Source organism: Bubalus bubalis, chromosome 8 (genome assembly GCF_019923935.1).
Source record: "Bubalus bubalis isolate 160015118507 breed Murrah chromosome 8, NDDB_SH_1, whole genome shotgun sequence".
In the NCBI taxonomy this organism is placed as follows: domain Eukaryota; kingdom Metazoa; phylum Chordata; class Mammalia; order Artiodactyla; family Bovidae; genus Bubalus; species Bubalus bubalis.
Genome location: NC_059164.1, coordinates 77,672,945 through 77,694,784, shown reverse-complemented (window position 1 = coordinate 77,694,784; position 21,840 = coordinate 77,672,945). Strand labels below are relative to the sequence as shown.

At 42.6% G+C, this 21,840-nt stretch overlaps 1 protein-coding gene across 3 annotated transcripts; it reads right to left on the bottom strand.

The window, feature by feature from the left end:
- Positions 1–17,689: 17,689 nt before the first annotated feature.
- C8H7orf25 (chromosome 8 C7orf25 homolog) lies at positions 17,690–20,432 on the bottom strand. Of its 3 annotated transcripts, none has more exons than XM_006046322.4 (2): positions 20,270–20,432; positions 17,690–19,333 (listed from the first exon to the last, which is right to left on the bottom strand). In XM_006046322.4, exon 2 carries the CDS (start codon positions 19,310–19,312, stop codon positions 18,047–18,049), a length of 1,266 nt encoding a protein of 421 aa, XP_006046384.1. In that variant the 5' UTR covers positions 19,313–19,333; positions 20,270–20,432; the 3' UTR covers positions 17,690–18,046. The 3 variants fall into 3 exon arrangements, with proteins under 3 accessions (XP_006046384.1, XP_006046383.1, XP_006046382.1); XM_006046321.4 differs by lacking the exon at positions 20,270–20,432 and adding an exon at positions 19,951–20,174; XM_006046320.4 differs by lacking the exon at positions 20,270–20,432 and adding an exon at positions 19,838–19,859.
- Between the last annotated feature and the right edge of the window lie 1,408 nt (positions 20,433–21,840).

Sequence of the window (21,840 nt, the reverse complement as noted above, 5' to 3'; positions counted from 1 at the left end):
ACTGGACAACCATGGGCTCCATGCTAGAAAGTGGGCTTCCACGTGCTTCTATATAGATTGCAGGATACAGTACAGGGAAAAAGCATTTGTTGGCAGTGTAGGTAAGTATAAGGAGAGTTTACACGTTACTCGGGAGTTTATATGCTCATTCTCTGGGATCCAGGAATCCCTCTTTCAGGATATGCCCTAAGAGACTCTGATGAATCAGCTCTTAAGCACATCAGGAAATCTCAGAGTTATTTGCCATCATGGGAATTTTGAAGGTACTTAGAAGTCCATCACAAGGGAATAGATAAGGAAATAGGACACATGTACTTAGAAGCAATAAAGCAAATGTGACTAGAGCGACACAGATGTTTAAAGGAGGACTGAGTGAAAATAGGAAAGCAAGAGTTTTCGCAGAGTTTTAGTCATAGTTCCTAATAATTCAGACACACGTCGGACAGTGCAGAAGCAACCCTGAACTCTGCTCAGCCTGCTCCCTCCGTTAGAGAAGGTATATCCTCCAAGGACCCTCTGTGATAATGCCCTTGCCGCCCATCCATGCCTGTTGTTGGGGATTAGGCATGCTCAGTCCCTGGCCTAAGAGTTAACTAGTAAAAACAATACAGATCTGTTCAAATGTGCTTATTAAAAAGCATGCCACTCCCCAAGCACAATCAGGAGAAGCCTGGCTAAGAGGCGAAATAAATGACCAAACAGAAAAGCAAACAGCTCTAGATAATCTGGAGAAAGAAAGTGTAACAAAATGTGAAAAGCAGGTCAGGGCCCAGGATTGTCTCTTGTACCCCTCAGGGGCGCAGAGGGAACCCTTAAAATTATCCAGTTAAATTAGGTGCCCTTGCTTCTTGGTGACTTCTAGGGTCTTTGGGCTTCCTGGGTGTCATCAACTCCCTGATACCATAAGATCAGCTGATAAAAGCCTTTTGTCCAGTGGGACAGCCACAGGATTTGATAAAGATTAATACCAGGGACTTCCCTTGTGCTTCAGTGGTTAAGAATCCACCTTCCAAAGCAGAAGATGTGGGTTGGACCCCTGGTTGGGAAATTAAGATCCCAAATGCCTTCTAAGACCCAATGTAGCCAAATAAAGAAATAAAATTTATTAAAAAAAAAAAAAGACTAATACAAGAGAGTCCCTCTCATTGTTGTCTTGGGAGTTTTGTTTATGGCAATTCTTCACATGCTCTGGCCCTTGCCACAGATGAGACTGAATTTATAGATTTACAGTGTCAAGACCCAATAATGGGCCATGGCAACTGCCCCCTGGGGCCAGGAGGCCTGTTCTGTTGCCTCAGGAACAACCCACATTTGTGGACTTTTCAGGGCTGCTCTCCAGGCCTTTCCCAAGGTCTTACTGCTTTAGAACTTGCCTTACTCACTTCAATGTTCAAGCCAAAAACAAAATCTTGTGTTGAAATTGAGGCTCAGTTAATTCTTTTAAATTTTTCTTCTTTTTAAAAAGAAGACCTTCCTTATTTTTAAAATCATTTAGAAAGATGTACTTGAGATAATTTCTTCACACTTTTCTAGCCTCTCCTTGCAATAGCATTCATCACATTGTGGGCACTTAACAAAGAGTTATTCTCTGTTTATGCCTGATTTTGATTATTTTTCCATTTTCTATGTCTGTCTTCATTCACCTTTGCCAGTGAACCTCTTTCCCCAAAGCTATAATTTCACTACTCAGCCTTATCATCACTTGCTCCTGGCCTTCCTTTCACTCTCGAGGTAATCTGGAAATAATATAGTGTCTTGTTTAACTTTCTCTCCTACTATCCTGGTATGACATTTTCTGATACTTGGTGACACAACAGAAGGGTTGCCCATCATGCAATCTATGGTGTTGGATCTGGATAAATTTCATTACTTGGTGTTATCTGGCCCAACAGGACAATAAACACATATGAATAAGAAGGTTAAATCTGAAAAAGATAGCACATATCAGAATCTCTTAAAAACAAAATGATGTTCAGGTTGGAGGTATAAGAATCACTGAGGAGGAACCAATGTTAAAATTTCCTAAGTGCATGTATATGGTATGAGTCACTTTTTTCTAAATTTGTGAGAATTCCCATGTGTACTCAACTTCTTTTTTAAAAACATATTTATTTATTTACTATTTGGCTGGGCTGGACCTTAGCTGTGGCATGCAGGATTTCATAGTTGCAGCCTGTGAGATCTAGGTTCCCAACCAGGAATTGGACCTGGGCTGCCTGCACTGGGAGTGCAAAATATTAACCACTGAACCACCAGGGAAATTGCCTCAACAAGAATATCTCAATGCCTTGTGCCTTGCAGAATTAGCTTTTTCCTTTTGTTTTCTTTTCTTTCCTTTCACCTCCTAGAGCTGGGTGTTCCTATTGATTTGTCTATTAACTTATGTAACAAGGATTTTAATTAAGGTGATGTGGTTGGATTGTCCACACAAGACATAGATGCCCCTTGTAGATCAGTGGCTATTTGCATACCTATGGCTGTGGCTTAGCTGGTAAAGAATCCACCTGCGATGCAGGAGACCTGGGTTCAAACCCTGGGTTGGGAAGATCCCGTGGAGAAGGGAATGGCAATCCACTCCAGTTTTCTTGCCTGGAGAGTCCCAGGGACAGAGAAGCCTGGCAAGCTACAGTACATGGGGTCACAAAGAGTCAGACACGACTGAGCCACTTTCACTTTCAGTGACTTTCACTTTTCCCTCTAAAGCCCAAGAGGGTCTCCTGCCTGGCCCATACCCTGCTAACCTACCTGCACACTCAAGCCCACCCTTGCCTATCACCATCCTTACTCTTCCTTGGTTCTGACCCAGGCCAGGAGCATCTAGTCTCCTGAAAGTGTACCTGGTAGAAAGAGGGGAGAGGGAGGAAGAGAGGACATGACGAAAGGAGAGACAGAAGGGAAGCCCCGCCTTTCCTGTTCTCCAGCTCCCAGGGCTGCTGAATGGCAGCCCGAGGAAGAGAGGTGCAGGAGGAAGGCAAATGGGAATGAGAGATGCACCCCCAGAGGATTCCCTTGATCCCCAATCTCTGCAGCCCAATCTGCTTGCCCCTGACTTACACCTCTGGAGCCTGGCTCAGGCCCAACTCCCCACCAGAGTTTGGGTGTAGAAGAGCCCGCCCCTTTGCCAGGGGAAGTAGCCTCCAGCTCTCAGTGCCAATCTTCCAGCACTTTCTGCAAATGACCTTTTGGAACAAAGTGCTTTGTAAATAGGTACTACTTATATTCCACCTTGACTTTTGGTATGCATATTTTTATACTTCCATTCATATATGTATAGCTATTTGAGTCCATAAGTGCCTGTACTTGCATTTTAAGACAGGCTCCATCATTTTAACCATATTCCTGTTTTTAAAAACCAACTCTCAGGATTTCCCTGGTGGTTCAGTGGTTAAGAGTCCCAATTTCCAATGCAGGGGTTGCTGGTTGGATCCCTTCTCTGGGAACTAAGATCCCCTATGCAGCAGGTCCAAAAAATTATTTTAATTTTTTAAAAAACCAACTCTCTTTGCTATCCATATTTTTATAATAACATTTGGATAATTTTACTATTTAGTAAATAGTAAGAACGATTACTAAATAGTGCAATTACAAATGTTCAAATTACCATACATATATATATATAAAACAGTGATCTTCATGTATATGACATTTACATATAATAATTTATGTATGTTACACACAGTATATATATTTTTTATATATATAATATTAAACATCATCCCAAAAAAGGTACTAAAATGTAAACTATGGGAGTAGAATTATGGAGTATTTTTAAGTCTGTTCTACTTTTTATGGTTTCCAAAGTTCTTATTAATACACACACTACTTTTATAATTGGAAAAATAAACATAAATATTTTAATATATGAATGCCTGCTGCTGATGAAATCCTGGCTGAAACAAATAGAAAAAGGGTACTCTGAGAACAAAATTTTCCAAATTTGGATTTTCAAAACCAGAGTTATTATTACTATTACAATGTTTTTAAATATGACAGAAATCTAGAAACTGTCAGAGTAACAGAAACCTATAATTGAGACTAAAAAAAAAAAAAAGATCTCCTTCCAGGCATTATCTGTAGTAGGAAAAAAAATCTGGCCAATTCTTAGAAAAATAAACCCTTATCTAGATAGATCTCTCAAGTGACAGGAAGTGTTGCTTGGTGAAGTCTTACATTCTTGGTGAATTTCCTGATTTAAAGACACATGTGCATTTTCATCATTTCTGAAGCATATGTGATTCTAACTCAAAATCACAAGGGCTCCCATCCTACCTGGTTAAACCTATATGAAGCAGAGCTGTGTTCGCAGCAGATAGTGAAAATGAGAGTGGGCAGGAATGAATTAGGAGAGCTGGTCCTGGTCCAGCCATGGGACCAAGGACCCTGTCCCTGTAGCCTTGTCATTCACCCATCCAGAATCCCAGCTTCCTCACCTGAAAACTGAGTCCACCTAACTGACCACCTCAGTGCATTGCTGTGAGGCCCTGTTGCATGGGACCATCTGAAATGCTGACCTCTGATGTGGCTACAGCTTCTCTGTCCCTCTCCCTGAGAGGTGCACAGTTCTAGGGAAGAAGGCAGAGGCCCCGGGAGCAGACAATCCTCTCAACAAGCTACACGAAAATGTTTCAAAGCACAGAAACAAGAAGAGCCACAGAGGGTAACTATATCCGAGATAGGAGGGGCTTTGATGGACGCCAAAGAAGAGACTAGAGAAAGGAAAACTCTCCTTGAAGGAACATTTGTTGGTCTCTTTTCCCAAAGTCATGGGCAGTTGAAGGAATAAAATGACAGAATTTCACAAAGCAGTCCCTCTGAAGACCAGTGACGTGCTAGGGCAGGCCTTTGGTTTGGGGACAACCAGGACAGAGCAGTGGCCAGTAAGCCTCCCTGGTGAAGGTCTTAAAGAGGACTGCCCAGTTTCTCAGTCATGTCCGACTCTTTGTGACCCCATGGACTGTAGCCCACTCGTCCATGTAATTTTCCAGGCACGAATACTAAGTTCAGATCAGTCACTCAGTCATGTCTGACTCTTTGCAACCCCATGAACCGCAGCACGCCAGGCCTCTCTGTCCATCACCAACTCCCGGAGTTTACCCAAACTCGTGTCAGTGGGTGGTTATTTCCACCTCCAGGGATCTTCCCAACCCAGGGATCAAACCCACATCTCCTGGATTGGCAGGCCGATTCTTTACTACTGAGTCACCCAGTCAGTTCAGTCGCTCAGTCATGTCTGACTCTTTGCGACCCCGTGAATCGCAGCACGCCAGGCCTCCCTGTCCATCACCAACTCCTGGAGTTCACTCAGACTCACGTCCATCGAGTCAGTGATGCCATCCAGCCATCTCATCCTCTCTCGTCCCCTTCTCCTCCTGCCCCCAATCCCTCCCAGCATCACAGTCTTTTCCAATGAGTCAACTCTTCACATGAGGTGGCCAAAGTACTGGAGTTTCAGCTTTGGCATCGTTCCTTCCAAAGAAATCCCAGGGCTGTTCTCCTTCACAATGGACTGGTTGGATCTCCTTGCAGTCCAAGGGACTCTCAAGAGTCTTCTCCAACACCACAGCTCAAAAGCATCAATTCTTCGGCTTATGCATAAACTATTATACAGAAAATGGATAAATAACAAGCCCCTACTGTATAGCACAGGGAACAATAGTCAATGTTCTGGGATAAACCATAATGGAAAAGAATATGAAAAAGAATGTGTCTACATATATATGTGTGTGTATAACTGAATCACGTTGCTGTACAGCAGAAATTAACATAGCATTGTAAGTTAACTATACTTCAATAAAATGAGCTTAAAAATACAAAGGCCCACCCAGATCGTCCAGCCCAGCTCCTGTTTCCTCTCAGTGATTCAGAGGGGCCGTGGAACGTGATGAGAGCCTGCAGTTCAGGTACGGGTGAAGCTCCATAGTTGCTGTGCCTGGTTCGTCAGATGATCTACTAAAATACTGTGATAGGAAAGCAGCCGGTGGGGGATCCAGGATGTACGGGGTATTTTCCCAAGTGCAGAATGGGATCTGAGCAGAGAGAAATGTGAAACCCTTCCATACAGTACACATAGGGCCAGTCATTGCAGGGACATCGCCAAGCAAAGCGTTAAAAGGTTGCTGTTATGTCTACAGAGCAAGACGAATCCCCCAACAACCGAGACCCTACAGAGGGATCGTGTGCAGATTAGGGCCAAGCACACCAACAATCCTCTTTCAAAGGAAATGTAAAGTGCTCATAGACAAAATTGCCTCCCCACGTTTGCTGAATATCTAACCCAGATGGCTAATTGGTGAGCCCTTCCACAGTGCCTGTCTCTCTGCCCTTTTGACTTCCCTTTTGTTTATTTAAAGATGTCTTGAATAATCTTCCTAAGGAGGGGTTTTCTCTGTCAAAATCATCAGGATCAAGTAACAGTCTCACAGGCTAAGGATAGAATGACTGGGTTGAATAGATAACAAAACTTCAGCAAGGAAACCCAAAATGACTTTGGTAGACGATGATTCTGAATTCATTCTAAAGGAACTCTTATGGATTTTTCTCAATGCCTGTGACAAAGCAGTCTGGGATTTTTCTTCCTGTCTAGTTAAATGAAAAATAATTAATGCTCACACAAATGCTTACTTATTAATATGACAAATTTTATAGAAAACAAATGGCTACTTTGAGCCTGGCCCACAATATTTCTGAATCTTTCATGGGATTCTAAAATTTCAAGGAAAAAGAACTTATAAAATTTTCAGAAATGGGTGTCCACTGGTTCTAAAGGTGGTGATGGGGTCTGTTTTAGACAGTTTCTTGCTTTATCCTTGTCTCAGCCTTGTTCTCATAGAGATAAAAGGCAGATACACACAGTCTTTGCTTGGCATCACGAAATGATGCCAAGCTATAAAGTAAAAGATCTCTGGAAAGGCAAAAAATAAGGAAAAGGTACATTTCCATAGAAAGCAAACCAGTATTTTTTTCCTGTGAAGAAACTGGTCCTTTGGGCTAGGATGCCCAAATGCATTTTTGGAGTTGAAATGATTAATGCTCAGTTCATCTGTATTTTAATGGGGGGGGGGGTGCAGAGAGAGAAAGAAACTCCTAAACAATGTCTATAGAGTTTCCCTCTTTTGTCATGATTGTGTAGCATCTGAGATGAATATTAGAGGGATGAAAAATCAAATGGATGATAGAGAATATCCTTGAAGGTGAGACTAAGAAGATCTCATTTTACCTATGTCTGTAAAGCTTCCATTTCTGCCCACTGGACTATGTGTCTTAAAGCCGAGTGTGCCTTTGAGCCAGAGCCACTGGGCCACTTGGGTGACAGAGGTGACTGGGTCCAGCAAAGACCCAGGAAGGGTGCAGGGGCCAGAGCTCACAGCAGGATGAGCCTGCTGCCCTGGGAGCCCAATAACTGCAGTCAAGAAATGCTCTGAGCACTGGGAAGGGTCCCAACCCCAGGTGGCCTTGGAACTGTATTGGGTTGGCCAAAAACTTAATTTGGGCTTTTCTGTAACATCTTATGGACACTAGGTACAAGGAGCAGATGTCACTTTTAATGATTTTAGGGCTTTTCTAGACATAAGGAGGTCTATATAGTCAAAGTTATGGTTTTTCCAGTAGTCATGTATGGATGTGAGAGTTGGACCATAAAGAAGGCTGAACACCAAAGAATTGATGCTTTTGAACTGCAGTGTTGGTGAAGACTCTTGAGAGTCCCTTGGACTGCAAGGAGATCAAACCAGTCAACCCTAAAGGAAATCAGTCCTGAATATTCATTGGAAGGACTGATGTTGAAGCTGAAAGTTTGGCCACCTGATGTGAAGAACCGACTCATTTGAAAAGACACTGATGCTGGAAAGGATTGAAGGTGGGAGGAGAAGTGGATGACAGAGGATGAGATGGTTGGATGGCATCACTGACAAATGGACGTGAGTTTGAGTAGGCTCCGGGAGTTGGTGATGGACAGGGAAGCCTGGTGTCCTGCAGTCCATAGGGTCGCAAAGAGTCAGACACAACTGAACAACAACAATAAACACATAGGAGATATAAGAATCAGGCTCATAAAATCCTCTCCTGTAATGATGTATCTGGGAAAACAATCTAAAAGAGTGGATATATGTACTGATATATGTACAACTGATTCACTTTGCTGTACAGCAGAAAGTAACACAATATTGTAAGTCAACTATACTCCAATAAAATTTTTTTTAGAAACTCACGCCCCCCCCCAAAAAATGAATCCTCTCCTGAAAATATCTAACTATCTAAAGGCATGTTCTGCTAGTTTTTCCCAGAGCACAGAGGGCCTCATTCTTGATCTCCACCCTGAGCTCTTTTCAGGGGGTATTGAAGGTCAGCGGCTACAGCGGTTTGTGACTTAGTCCTTGTAGAGGCAGATGGCAAGTGCCAGTTTTTAGTTGGCAGCTGGCTGAAGTCACAGGCATTATGAATGAGACACAATATTAATTATCAGCTGCTGGAGCAGCATAATTCATGACAGCAATCCCTCCAGCCTGCATTTGGCGTCTCTATTATTTCTAGCTCAGCACCTGGATTGAGTTGCTTTCCAATCTGAATTTAAAATTTTCATTTCCTAGGCACCATAAACACTTTAGAGAAGCTGACATTTTCAGAGCAAATGAATGTATGTTCAAGTCCTTAGCAAAGCAGTTCTTTTATACTCTAGCAGACTTTTGGTAGCCAGACATTTTAGAGTGTATTTTGTTATGTCTATCTTGAAGTTGGAAACTTTTTTCTTTTGTATTTTCTGATATTTTTTATTGATAAGAAAATTTGTTCAATGTGATACATGCATGACTATTTGTTTATTATTGAAGTATAAGCTCCAGATCTTCATTGTATCTAAAGAATTTTTTTAAGAAAACAATGGCTTATGGCACTTGTGTTAGCTTTAGGTGTAGAGCAAAGGGATTCAGTTGCATATTATACTTTTTCTGATTCTTTTCCATTATAAGTTACTACAAGATATTGAACGTAGTTCACTGTGCTACACAGTAAATCCTTGTTGTTTATCTATTTTATATACAGTAGTGCATATGCGTTAATCCCACAATCCTAATTTATCCATTTCCACCTTGGTAAACATCAGTTTTTCTCTGTCTGTGAATCTGTTTTGTAAATAAACTCATTTGTATTTTGTTTTAGAGTCCACATAAAAGCGATATATTATTTGTCTTTCTCTGTCTGACTTACCTCACTTAGTATGATAGTTCCTAGGGTCCATCCATGTTGCGGCAAATAGCAATATTTCATTCTTTTTCCTGGCTGAGAAATATTCCATTGCATATACATACATATGTATATACATATACACACACATACATACACACATATGTATGTACGTACATACATATATACACACATATGTATACAATGTGTGTTTTATATGTATTTACATATATATGCATATATACTTATGTGTTTACATATATTTACATATTTATATTTACATGTTATATAAATATTACATATTATATGAATGTGTATTTACATATATACATGGTATATACAGGTACCACATCTTCTTTATCAATTCATCTGTTGCTGGACACCTAGGTCCCTTCCTTCATCTTTTCTGGATATGTACCCAGGAGTGAGATTGTTGAATCATGTGATAGCTCTATTTTTAGCTTCTTAAGGAACTCCCATACTGTTTTCCATAGCAGCTGTACCAATTTTATATTCCTACCAATAGTGTAGGAGGGTTCCCTTTTCTTCACATCATCTCCAGCATTTATTATTTGTAGACATTTTGGTGGTGGCCATTCTGATCCATGTGACATGATACCTCACTGTAGTTTTGATTTGCATTACTCTAATAATTACTAATGTTAAACATCTTTTTATGCAGATGTGATTTTTTTCAGGTGCAAGCAAATCCTTTCTAAAATATCTTCTTTCTCCTTGTTTTCTATGTAATGGCCTCAATTTAGGAATGGGATAAACTCAGCTGAATGAAGAAGATAATAGAGACCCAAGTTTCATTTGTTGTCGTCATTGTCATTGTTATTTTTCCGAGTTATCTCAAACTTTGCCACTCGAGAACGTTAAGTCCAGTACTTACAGAAGGAATAACTATTCCGTCTAGCTAATGCTCAACAGATGATTATACAATGGTTACAAAGCCAGATAAACATGAGGCAACTATGGATGGACCATTTGCCCTCACTCTCAGGAGACCAGTCAAGAACCAAGCCAGGATTAAAATAAATAAATTTATATTAAAAAAAAAAAAAAAAAGAAACTAGCAATGAAAAAAAAAAAAGAACCAAGCCAGGAACCGGAAGTCAGCTGCGTTACTGACCTGGATGATTGATGCTCAGAGTCCAGTGGAAACATCAACAGCCCCCCTGGGAATTCCATTCCCTATAAGCACTCTGCTTCCTGACTTTTACATGGGGAGTCCTGGTTGGCATTCCATTTTGTTTCAGTTGGCCTGTTTTTTTGTCTGTTTCCCTCTTCATTCATGTACCTTTCACAATCCAGCACTCTGCTTGGCTCCCACCCTACCACCCTTGATAAATACGGAAATAAAACCACCACTCCGCTGTAGTCAAGCCATCACCTCATTCAGCTCTCAGAAATACAAAAATGAATAGGATCCATTATTAGCATCTCCCATTTAATGTTCTTCCTGCAGAATTTTCATTAGGATTGTAACCTTGTTCTACTCTCACATTTTTTTTTCTTTTGAACTGATGTTCTATATTCTAGAAATCATGCAGAAGGAATACATATTCCCTACATCCAATACACATTGTGCAAAACACAAAGAGAAAGGGCACAGCAGAGAATGCAGACACCCTTTTAAGCAGAAATAAATTTACTTTCTGTTCTCAACTCACATTGTGCCCATTTGTCTTTTTTCATAGACCAAGACCACAAGAATCTTCAAAAGAAGAAGTGCCAAGAGGGCTAGAATCTCAGCAGATGTTGGCATTAATAATGGAGCAAATGAGAGCTGATGACAGAGACATCAAGTCTGAAAACAACACAAAGAATATAAATACTGTGAGACAGCTCCCCCAACCCTAACTCTGCCTATTGCCAAATATTTTCATTTCTTCCACATTATTCATGGTAGAGTACAGAACACGGAGCCATACATCACATCCAAAAATGCTCTGCTGGTGACCTTGTTTGTTTCAGTCCTTTTCATTGTCGATGTCTTTAGATAATAAATTGATGGTTATTAAAATCACAGAATATTTACTATGAGTTTATTTTACTTATTTACTATGAGCTTGTATCACCACTTTGAATCAAAAAAGGATTTAAGGTGTTTATAAAATGAGAAGGAAAAAGGGTAAACAAAGGCCAGAACTTTACCTAGAATCAGAACTGAAGTAGATCTTTAGGAATAAATGCCACTGTTGAGTTTTTGAATTATTTGCCATTAGCATTGACACTCAGCCCTATACAATTTATCTGCCCACAAAAATCTCAACCTCCCCACCCCCACTCCACACTCTACCCCATAAAGACACACAGGACAAGTGTCCCAAACCTGTGTGCTCTCCCCCACAGACACAGAAGATAATCCTTATTAAAACTGCTAGGATCCCTAACAATACCCACCCTGTTCAGGAACCTGTGTGGTTACGCAGTGCTATTCTCAAGGTCCTTTACTTGGCATGTCTGAATTATTGCCAGAATTACGACCAGGAGTTAAGGAAAGGCAAATAATTATTTTAGGATTCAAACAAAAATCAGAAGGAATTGGAATTTTCAAAATGGAACGCAGTTGAAATGCAAAATAATAAAGGGTCAAGTGATGCAAAATAAAGGGATCCAAAAGTCTGTGTGTGCATGCAAGCACATGTGTATAGCATATGAAGTCTATATAAATATAATTTATTCATATGTAATCCATATAAATGTATAATTTATTCCAAAAAGAAATAATCAACATGAAAATTCAAAGCAATCATATGTCAAAAAACAGAAAGTATGACAACCAGCAAGCCCTGATGGTTACTAGGCCTTATTTTGTGTCAGATACTGTTTTAAATGCTATCCATAGAGTGTCTTATTTCATATTCTTATTTTACAGATAAGGAAACTAAAGTTTGGTGAGGTTAAGTCACTTGCCCAGGGCTCACACAGAATGGCAAAATGTATCCAACCAGCTCTGCCTCCCAGGCAAGAGCTGACCATTACTGTGTGCTGCCTCCCAGTGGCCAGAGCTGGTAATTACCAAGCCTGAATTTAAAAAGTTGGCTTAAAGCTCAACATTCAGAAAACGAAGATCATGGCATCTGGTCCCATCACTTCATGGCAAATAGATGGGGAAACAGTGGCTGACTTTATTTTTTTGGCCTCCAAAATCACTGCAGATGGTGATTCCAGCCATGAAATTAAAAGACGCTTACTCCAATGGCACCCCACTCCAGTACTCTTGCCTGGAAAATCCCATGGACGGAGGAGCCTGGTAGGCTGCAGTCCATGGGGTCGCTAAGAGTCGGACATGACTGAGCGACTTCACTTTCACTTTTCTCTTTCATGCACTGGAGAAGGAAATGGCAACCCACTCCAGTATTCTTGCCTGGAGAATCCCAGGGACGGTGGAGCCTGATGGGCTGCCGTCTATGGGGTTGCAGAGAGTCGGAAATGACTGAAGCGACTTAGCATAGCATAGCATAGCACACTCCTTGGAAGGAAAGTTATGACCAACCTAGACAGCATATTAAAAACCAGAGACATTACTTTGTCAACAAAGGTCCATCTAGTTAAGGCTATGGTTTTTCCACTGGTCATGTATGGATGTGAGAGTTGGACTATAAAGAAAGCTGAGCACAGAATTGATGGTTTTGAACTGTGGTGTTGGAGAAGACTATTGAGAGTCCCTTGGACTGCAAGGAGATCCAACCAGTCCATCCTAAAGGAGATCAGTCCTGGGTGTTCTTTGGAAGGACTGATGTTGAAGCTGAAACTCCAGTACTTTGGCCACCTGATGCGAAGAGTTGACTCATTGGAAAAGACCCTGATGCTGGGAAAGATTGAGGGCAGGAGGAGAAAAGGACAACAGAGGATGAGATGGCTGGATGGCATCACTGACACAGTGGACATGACTTTGAGTGAACTCCGGGAGGTGGTGATGAACAGGGAGGCCTGGCGTGCTGCAATCCATTGGGTCGCAAGAGTCGGACATGACTGAGCGACTGAACTGAACTGATTTTCCTTAGTGAATATAGTTTTGAAAAAAATTACTTACAGTTGGGGGGTTGCGTATTTAAAGGAAGAAACCCATGCCAAATGTACACATACGTGTGTGCCATGCTGGGTCTGTGCTACAGGTGTGCATTGTGTTTGCTATACACCTCACTGGCAGATATAGTTGTCATCAAAGAAATAAAATACAGTGCTCCATTTGAAATTAATTTTAGTTTAGAATTCTATTCATTTTGCATGACTCCTTAAACCCTTCTGATGCTGTATCTGAGAGGTGAAGGAGCAAAAAAAAAAAAAAAAAAAAATTATTTCCTGGAATGAAATCTTTCAGATTAAAAGTATTTATCTCCTGGGATAATCCTAATGTCTAAACTGCAAAATCTTTCATATGAATGTCTATACCGCTTTCTTCTTAGGAAGATCCAAAGAGTCAGCCAAAACTATGGAAAGAGACTGAAAAGAATAGGTCACATCCAAAGAAGTCCTTTCAAAATACAATGATATGATAAGATAATGCCCCTAAAACCTGCATGGAGTTCATCAATGAAGAAAAACTGGGAGCGTAATTCAATTCCACACAGCAGAAATGCTCCCAGGATCAGAATCCACCACAGAATCTTTAGTATCTGATTACAAATGAGAAGAAGAGTACAAAGGATCAGAGGAGTTCTAGAGCCAAGCCTGGCAGTGGTGCATATGCCCCACCCATATTCCATGGCTGCAAGGACTTTCAGAGGAGGCTGAGAGATGTGTTTCCACTGTGTGCTCAGGAGAGAAAGGAAATAGGGTTTCATAAACATAGCAGCACTTTCCCAGTCACACACACACACACACACACAAAGGCAGACGAGAAGATTTAGCAATGCTCTATAGATAAAAGACTCATGTCCATACTATACAAAGAGTACATGTAAGTCAATAGAAAGATGGAGAAACATACTAAGAAAAACGGTCAAAAAGTATAAAGTAATTCAAAGCAAATCAAGTGTACAAATGACTTAACTGGCTGGTAGTGTATCTGGGGGCTTCCCAGGTGGCACTGGGGGTAAAGAACCAGCCTGTCAATGCAGGAGACATAAGAGACTGGGGTTCCATCCCTGGGTTGGGAAGATCCCCTGGGGGAGGGCATGGCAACCTACTCCAGTATTCTTCTCTGGAGGATTCCATGGACAGAGAAGCCTGGCAGAGTACAGTCCCTGGCATCACAAAGAGCTGGACACAACTGAACACACACACACACACAATGATTTGAGACAACTGGCGTGCAATTACCTGAATTAAGACATAGCCACAGGGCTGCAGGGCTTCACAAGGGCCCTGTCCCCAAACAGGAACAGCCAAAGTTCTCATTTTGGGCAAAGGAGGGGGAGTAACTGGAACACATCTTATACTCGAAATATTTCTACCCTACTTACAGGGTACTGTCACTTCCCTGGTGGCTCAGATGGTTAAACGTCTGTCTACAATGCGGGAGACCTGGGTTCAATCCCTGGGTAGGGAAGATGCCCTGAAGAAGGAAATGCCAACCCACTCCAGTACTATTGCCTGTAAAATCCCATGGACAGAGGAGCCTGGTAGGCTGCAGTCCATGGGGTCGCAAAGAGTCGGACACAACTGAGCAACTTCACTTTCACTTTACAGGGTACTATTTGAATTGATGTGAAATTCAGAAAACATAAAATTAACTGGCTTACATTCATAATGTTGTGTAACTACCAACTTTATCTAATTCTAAAACATTTTCATCACTGCAAATTGTTTAGGGCAGAACTGACATGATACTCCTTCATTTAGTAAACGTTTATCAAGTGTCTGTCATGTGTCAGGTACAGTTTGCCCATATTATTTTTCAGAGCAAAGAGATTATTTCGCATTTAAACATAAGCAAAACTTACCTAAAGGAGGTTAATTGGACCTGGAAATTTGGAGGAGGTCATTAACTATTTTAACAATGTTCTCAATGACTATGGGTTAAGTAGGTTTTCTAGTTCTTCTTCAATTTTAACTATTCTCTAAGTAAATAATTTTTTGGTATTTTGAAGTATCTTTTAATCAATTTATTCCAAAGACTCTCTTGGCTCCTCCAGAATCAGTCACATGGTGTTAGAAAAATAATAAACATGTGTTTTCTGAGCTGATTTAGAATTTAATGAGAGAAGACATCTCAACCTGATAGGGAGCATGGCTAACTTCTAAGCTTATTAAAATAGTATATAACTATTGTATATTTCCATATAATTAATCTTCTCCAAAGATGTTTTCTATCCTTCTTGGTCTTGTAACTCTTATGTTGTGCTTTCTGGTTTTATTGCTTCCCTCCAGAATTTTTTTTACTTGTCTTTTCTTACTATATGGACCACATTTATTCTCCACCATGGCCCCTCACTTGAAAGTGATTCAATTTGGTTTACTTTTTAGTATTGGTTGTATTTCCTATTTGACACCCAAAATTATATTGCTCTATTTTTCAATGGCATGCCATCTGACATGGCAGGCACTTGGTAAATGTCTATTCAACAAAGGAATAAGTATTAGAACAACTGCCTTGAATGGGCTTCCCCCAGTGGCTCAGTGGTAAAGAATCCACCTGTAATGCAGGGTTCGATCCTTGGGTTGGAAAGATCCCCTGGAGAGGGAAATGGCAACCCACTCCAGTATTCTTGGCTGGAAAATCCCATGGACAGAGGAGCCCGGCAGGCTGCAGTCCACGGGGGTCACAATGAATGCATGCCTTGAATGCATCTAGTGTGCAGCCATGACTATATCCCCCCATATCGCACCATCATTTTTATAATCCTATCTTTCCTTCCTTTAACTATTCCTCCACACTACAAGTTTCTGTTGTTTTCCTAAGAGACTTGATCATGACCACATCTTAAAAATCACCAGTGGCTCTCTAATGCCAAACTCTTCAGAGAACTTTGCCTGCTTTTCTAGCTTCACCTCCAGTTTTGTAGTGTCCACATGCCTGGACTCTGGCCAGAACCTCAGTCAGACTTCTGTACCTTTCCCATCCATGCCCTGTACACTTCTTGTCAAATCTCACACCCAAACCCCTCAGAGGTTACTTCCTCTCTGACTTCCTGCTCCCCACATCAAGAATTACTCCCTTTTTGTTTACACAATATTTTAAACATAATTTTCAAACATTCAGCACATTAATTATACTTCAATTGTTCACCTCCAGTCCAGACTAAGAACTCCTTAGAGCAAGGAGCAATTATTCATCTTTTGTACCAATAACTGTTATAACGCTAGGTACTTAATAGGACCAAGGTTCAACACTTTAGGACTTTAATAGGTGCTTGAGAAGGCCTAAGTTCAATTTCTAACACTAGACAATTTCTGCTGCAATGAGTTAAATCTACCTCTCTACACTAAATTGGAGTCCCAATCACAGCCATTTCCCCCTAGCAAATGTGTTTAGTAATAAAATCTCTCCCAGAGAAACATCCCATACTCTTAATTTTGCATTTCATTTCCATTGTCACAGGCCCCGACAATCAAATTTCACCTACTTAACATTGTGGCTGGAAATAAGTTTACTCACAAAATAGGGGTCGGCACAGTAGAAAAGGCCAGGCTGTGGAATCACAAAATCAAGTTCTTAACACTGGTTCCTACACTCAGCACAAGTTAATACCTCAGCTTTAAAACTCAAGTCCCAATTTTTAAAATGTCAATACATTATCTACTTTGCTAATTTGTTTTCGCTGCACATTAATAAAACACCTAGCACAATATGGTGGAGAAGGTAATGGCACCCCACTCCAGTACTCTTGCCTGGAAAATCCCATGGACAGAGGAGCCTGGTAGGCTGCAGTCCATGGGATCGCTAAGAGTCTGACAGGACTGATCGACTTCACTTTCACTTTTCACTTTCATGCATTGGAGATGGAAATGGCAACCCACTCCAGTGTTCTTGCCTGGAGAATCACAGGGACGGGGGAGCCTGGTGGGCTGCCGTCTATGTGGTCACACAGAGTCGGACACGACTGAAGTGACTTAGCAGCAGCACAATATGGACATGAAAATTTTCTTTTTAATTACAACTGTATCATGCAGCAGGCATGAAATTTCCCTGGGGCCGTTTCATGAGAGAGACATAATGGGATAATGCGCCTATCCCTTGCCACTTGCACAACAAGAATAGTATCCATAATCCAAATACTGGCCATGTGGGGGCTATTTATAAGTAAAATCGGAATTATTTTATATATTTTTCAATATATTCAAATTAACATTTAACCTTCCACATCTTAGGCGTGTAGTAGTATGATTGCTGTCTATCTTTTTACAGTGGTATTTCAAATTCATGGGACTCTTGTGATCAGACTTCACTTTGTTTCCTTCTATGTTAATGTACATAACCACCAGATTGCACCTAACAGATAGCAATCAGTATTTTTTTGTTAATAATGGCCATAATTTTGGAAATCTAAAATTATCTGTAAACAATGCCCAGGCTCAACACGTATCAAATGCTAAATCAATATAATGAAAAGCAAGCTTCAGAGGTTGCTCGATATTTAATGCAAGATGCAATGTAGCCATAGTCAAAGAGATGCGATTACCATTAGGGGAAATGGAGCCCTACTGAATCAAACAAATCAAAGTATTGTGATACAGCTACAAGCCTTACAGAGATGTATTTCTGTTCTAATTATAATGTAGCCAGTTTGATAAATAAGGTTGTCTCTTATGCTTTTTCTACTTTAGGTTATTTACTTTATAGATGAGACACACCATCAACTGATTAATAAGAGTTCTAAGTATTAATTTTACCATAGATTTTTTTTTCCAATTAAGATGGGGAGACACAGCCTTTGGTATAAATAACTTATTTCCATGACAATAAAGGATATCATTAGTGTTCGTTGTCAGTCGTGCAGTCCTTTGGTAAGGGGGTAGCTAGGGCCTCTTTGCTCTCAGTAAGTGCTCTGGGCTGATGGATAAATACACTAAACTTAACACCCTGGTTGTTGGCAGCCCTGACAAAACCACTATTGGCAGTCATTGTAATGGCTTTCAGGTTGTCTCCTGTCCCAAAAATTGTTAATGAGCGGCTGTTAATTTTGGAACTAGCCACTAGTTTCAAGGCACGCTCAGAAGGCTGGTCTGGGACCACATTAATGCGCTTAATCAGCATCGCAGCTCGCTCTCTCTCCCCGGGTCCTCCTAAGGTATCTAGAATAGACTGAAAATCCTTGACCGCAGATTCGCAAGCAAACAACTCCTTGTCCTTCATAAAGGCCTCCAGCTGTGGCAAAACCTGCTCTTTCCTCTCCTGCTCTGCTTGTTCCGTGAGCACTTTTTCTTTGAAGATAAAGTGGCAGCCTCCATAGCTGAGGGCAGAAACGTAGGTGATTAAAGTAGTAATGTCCAGGTTGACTCTTTTGCACACATCCACCTTGATTTCTGTAGGAAACGCGACACTTGCTAGGATGTTTTCTCGGTCTACCCGGGTCACCTGCAAAAGTTCAGGGCCCTCATCATCTGATTCACTCTCACTGGGCTGGAGCTCTTCAGGGTGATCTAACAGAGAATTCACTGCTACTATGTCCCCCCTCACTGATATGCCCATTTCTTTCAGCTTCTCAGCCATGGGGCTGGAGACACTATTGTAAAATGCAAAGATGATGTGAGGGTTGCTATACTGCACCGGCTGCTGGTGACTGGCCTGGAGGAAGTCTTCAGCCTGCTCAATAATGCTTTTGTCACCATACTGGCCCCTGCCCAGCCAAATATTATGCAGAGCTTCAGCCTTGCGGCCAATGGCTTTCACCCAAGTATGACCACCATTTGCAACAACATCTACCACAAGGGTCTGCTTCTCTCCAAAGGTGTCTGTGTAACCGAAGACATGGAGAACACTGACCACTTCCTCCAGGTTTTCTGCTGATTCCACGATGGCTCTGAGGTGTGTCAGGTTAGTGCTCTGCAAGTGGGACTCCTTAATAGCTACTTTCCCAGCTTCTACTTTCTGTAAGAATTTCAATTCCGCCTTCAACTTGCTGCACAGCTTGGCACCACCTTCGATGCCCCCTTTTCTTGATCTGGAAAGTGATTCTGCTCTCTTGATCAGTTCCTTGGCTATGGCGATGCGTTCACAGAGCATGGAGTGTGCTGACATGGTGACAGCATTATTCCTTTCCTAAGAAAACAAAACAAATCAACCGCAAGCATTTTTTCACTCAGGATTGTAAGATTTCAATCGGACAGCTAAGATTATGGAGGCCCTGAGATTATGAACCTGGGATTCTGGGTGTCTGGAATGACTTCCTCTTCTGAGAGATAAGGAAAGAAGACCGCTATACTTCCGAACTCCTTACCTACGCTGGTTTGCAAGACTCTTTACACTTTCATTTTTTCGGCTTGAAAGTCATGGGATCCACAATATAACCCAGGTTAGGATAAAAGGCAGCGGGCTGGCAACCTGCTACATAAGAAATTTCCTTATAAGCAGCCTTACTATTTGGCTGTCAAGAAATTTTAGAAGGCTCGGAAAGTCACGATAAAATGGTTAAAGTATCCGCATAGACTAGCTGGTTAAAAAATTGTCCAAAAAAAAAAATAAATAAATTATCCAAAACAAGAGACTCTCTCCTAAATTGAGCACTCTAAGCTTTTCATACTTGGGTCTCCTTCAACCTCCTACCTCGTGATTCCCAGGGGCATATGGTACACGCGCCAAGCAATCAAGACTGCCTGTTCCTGCCTGTGACGTCAACCCAGCCTATTTCTAAAGACCGAAGGAGCCCACCGACTTGCCTCCAGCTCCCATTCCACAAGAAAAGCCTGAAGATAAACTCTGCGGAGCAGCCCGTGGCGGCCCGAGCGGGCGGGCCTGAGGTCAGTGGGGCCTTCCAAGAGGGCGCACTCGACCCATTCGGGTCCACCTGCACGGCTGACCCCGCTGGGTGGGCTGGGGCTCCAAAAGCCCCCGCGACCACAGCCGGGTCTGCGGCGCGGGCGGAGAGGGGTTGGCGGCCCGGCGCCCACCACCCTCCTCGCGGGGCGGGGCCAGTTAAGTCCCCCCCGAGCCTCAGAAGGGGCGCCCCGTTCCCTCTCCCCTTCCCGGGTTCCTCACCGGCAGAGCCCAGAACTGCGAGCGCGAGCAGGGGACCACGTGCGCGCGAGGCCGGGACCCGCCGGGAAACCTCACCGGGCAGCCCCCACCCAACTCAGGCCTCCGCTGCTGCTCCGCCTGCGCAAGCCCTACCACCTCGGGCGCCTAACGCGTCACGTGGCCCCGCGCCGGGTGACGCCGAGTCCGCGATTCCCAGGCGGCAGCGCGGCCTCTAGAGCGGGGCTGACGCTAGCATGGCGGCCATGTTTGTTGATGGCACCGACTTTTCCTAACTGCCGCCGCGGAGCGAACCCAAGGACGCGCGGCTTCCTGGCTCCAGGGGAGGGGCAGGGGTGGAACTTTCAGGACCGCGCCTTTCCCACTGGCCACCGACCGCTCGATCCCCAGGGTGCCTGGTCGGCTGAACCTGCACCCTAGCATTTGATCTAATAGTTAAGACTTTGCCTGGGGCGGGAGTCAGTGCGTTTTGGTGGAGAAAATCTCACGGTGGCACCCAGCTCCCCTCCTCGGGCCAAGCACATCTCTTTGCCATCAAGCTCAAACCCCTAGAGTGCCAGACAACGGTTGTTGTAGGAAATGCTTGGCTCATTTTAACAGAAAACTGGCTGGAGAGGCTTGTCAGAGGTTACACAGCTGGTAAGTACTGGAGCTGAGAGTTCTGACTCCAAGCCAAAGCACTCACCACTGCATCATCATGGACTCTGCATAGTGTCATACACAGATCTTCTGCCTTTCTAAAGAAGACAAATGGTCAGTGGCTTCCGAAGGGCTGAGAAATTGACCTTAACCCTGCTACAGTGTCCAGAGTCACCCATAAAGTAGAAAGTGAAGTCTCTCAGTTGTGTCCAACTCTTTGCGACCCCATGGACTGTAGCCTACCAGGCTCTCCGTCCATGGGATTTTCCAGGCAAGAGTAGTGGAGTGGGTTGCCATTTCCTTCTTCATAGGATCTTCCCAACCCAGGGATCGAACTCGGTTCTCTTGCATTGTAGGCAAGACGCTTTACCGTCTGAGCCACCAGGGAAGTCTTTAAAGCCTCATTCTAAAAATTAGAGAACTTGAAGTTAAATTTTATCCTGTGCCTGCCTGCTCCTTTCAGTTCAGTTCAGTCGCTCAGTCGTGTCCGACTCTTTGCGACCCCATGAATTGCAGCACGCCAGGCCTCCCTGTCCATCACCAACTCCCGGAGCTCACTCAGACTCATATCTGTCGAGTCGGTGATACCATCCAGCCATCTCATCCTCTGTCATCCCCTTCTCCTCCTGCCTCCAATCCCTCCCAGCATCAGTCTTTTCCAGTGAGTCAACTCTTCGCATGAGGTGGCCAAAGTATTGGAGTTTCAGCTTTAGCATCATTCCTTCCAAAAGAACACCCAGGTCTGATCTCCTTTAGAATGGACTGGTTGGATCTCCTTGCAGTCCAAGGGACTCTCAAGAGTCTTCTCCAACACCACAGTTCAAAAGCATCAATTCTTTGGCGCTCGGCTTTCTTCACAGTCCAACTCTCACATCCATACATGACCACAGGAAAAACCATAGCCTTGACTAGACGGACCTTTGTTGGCAAAGTAA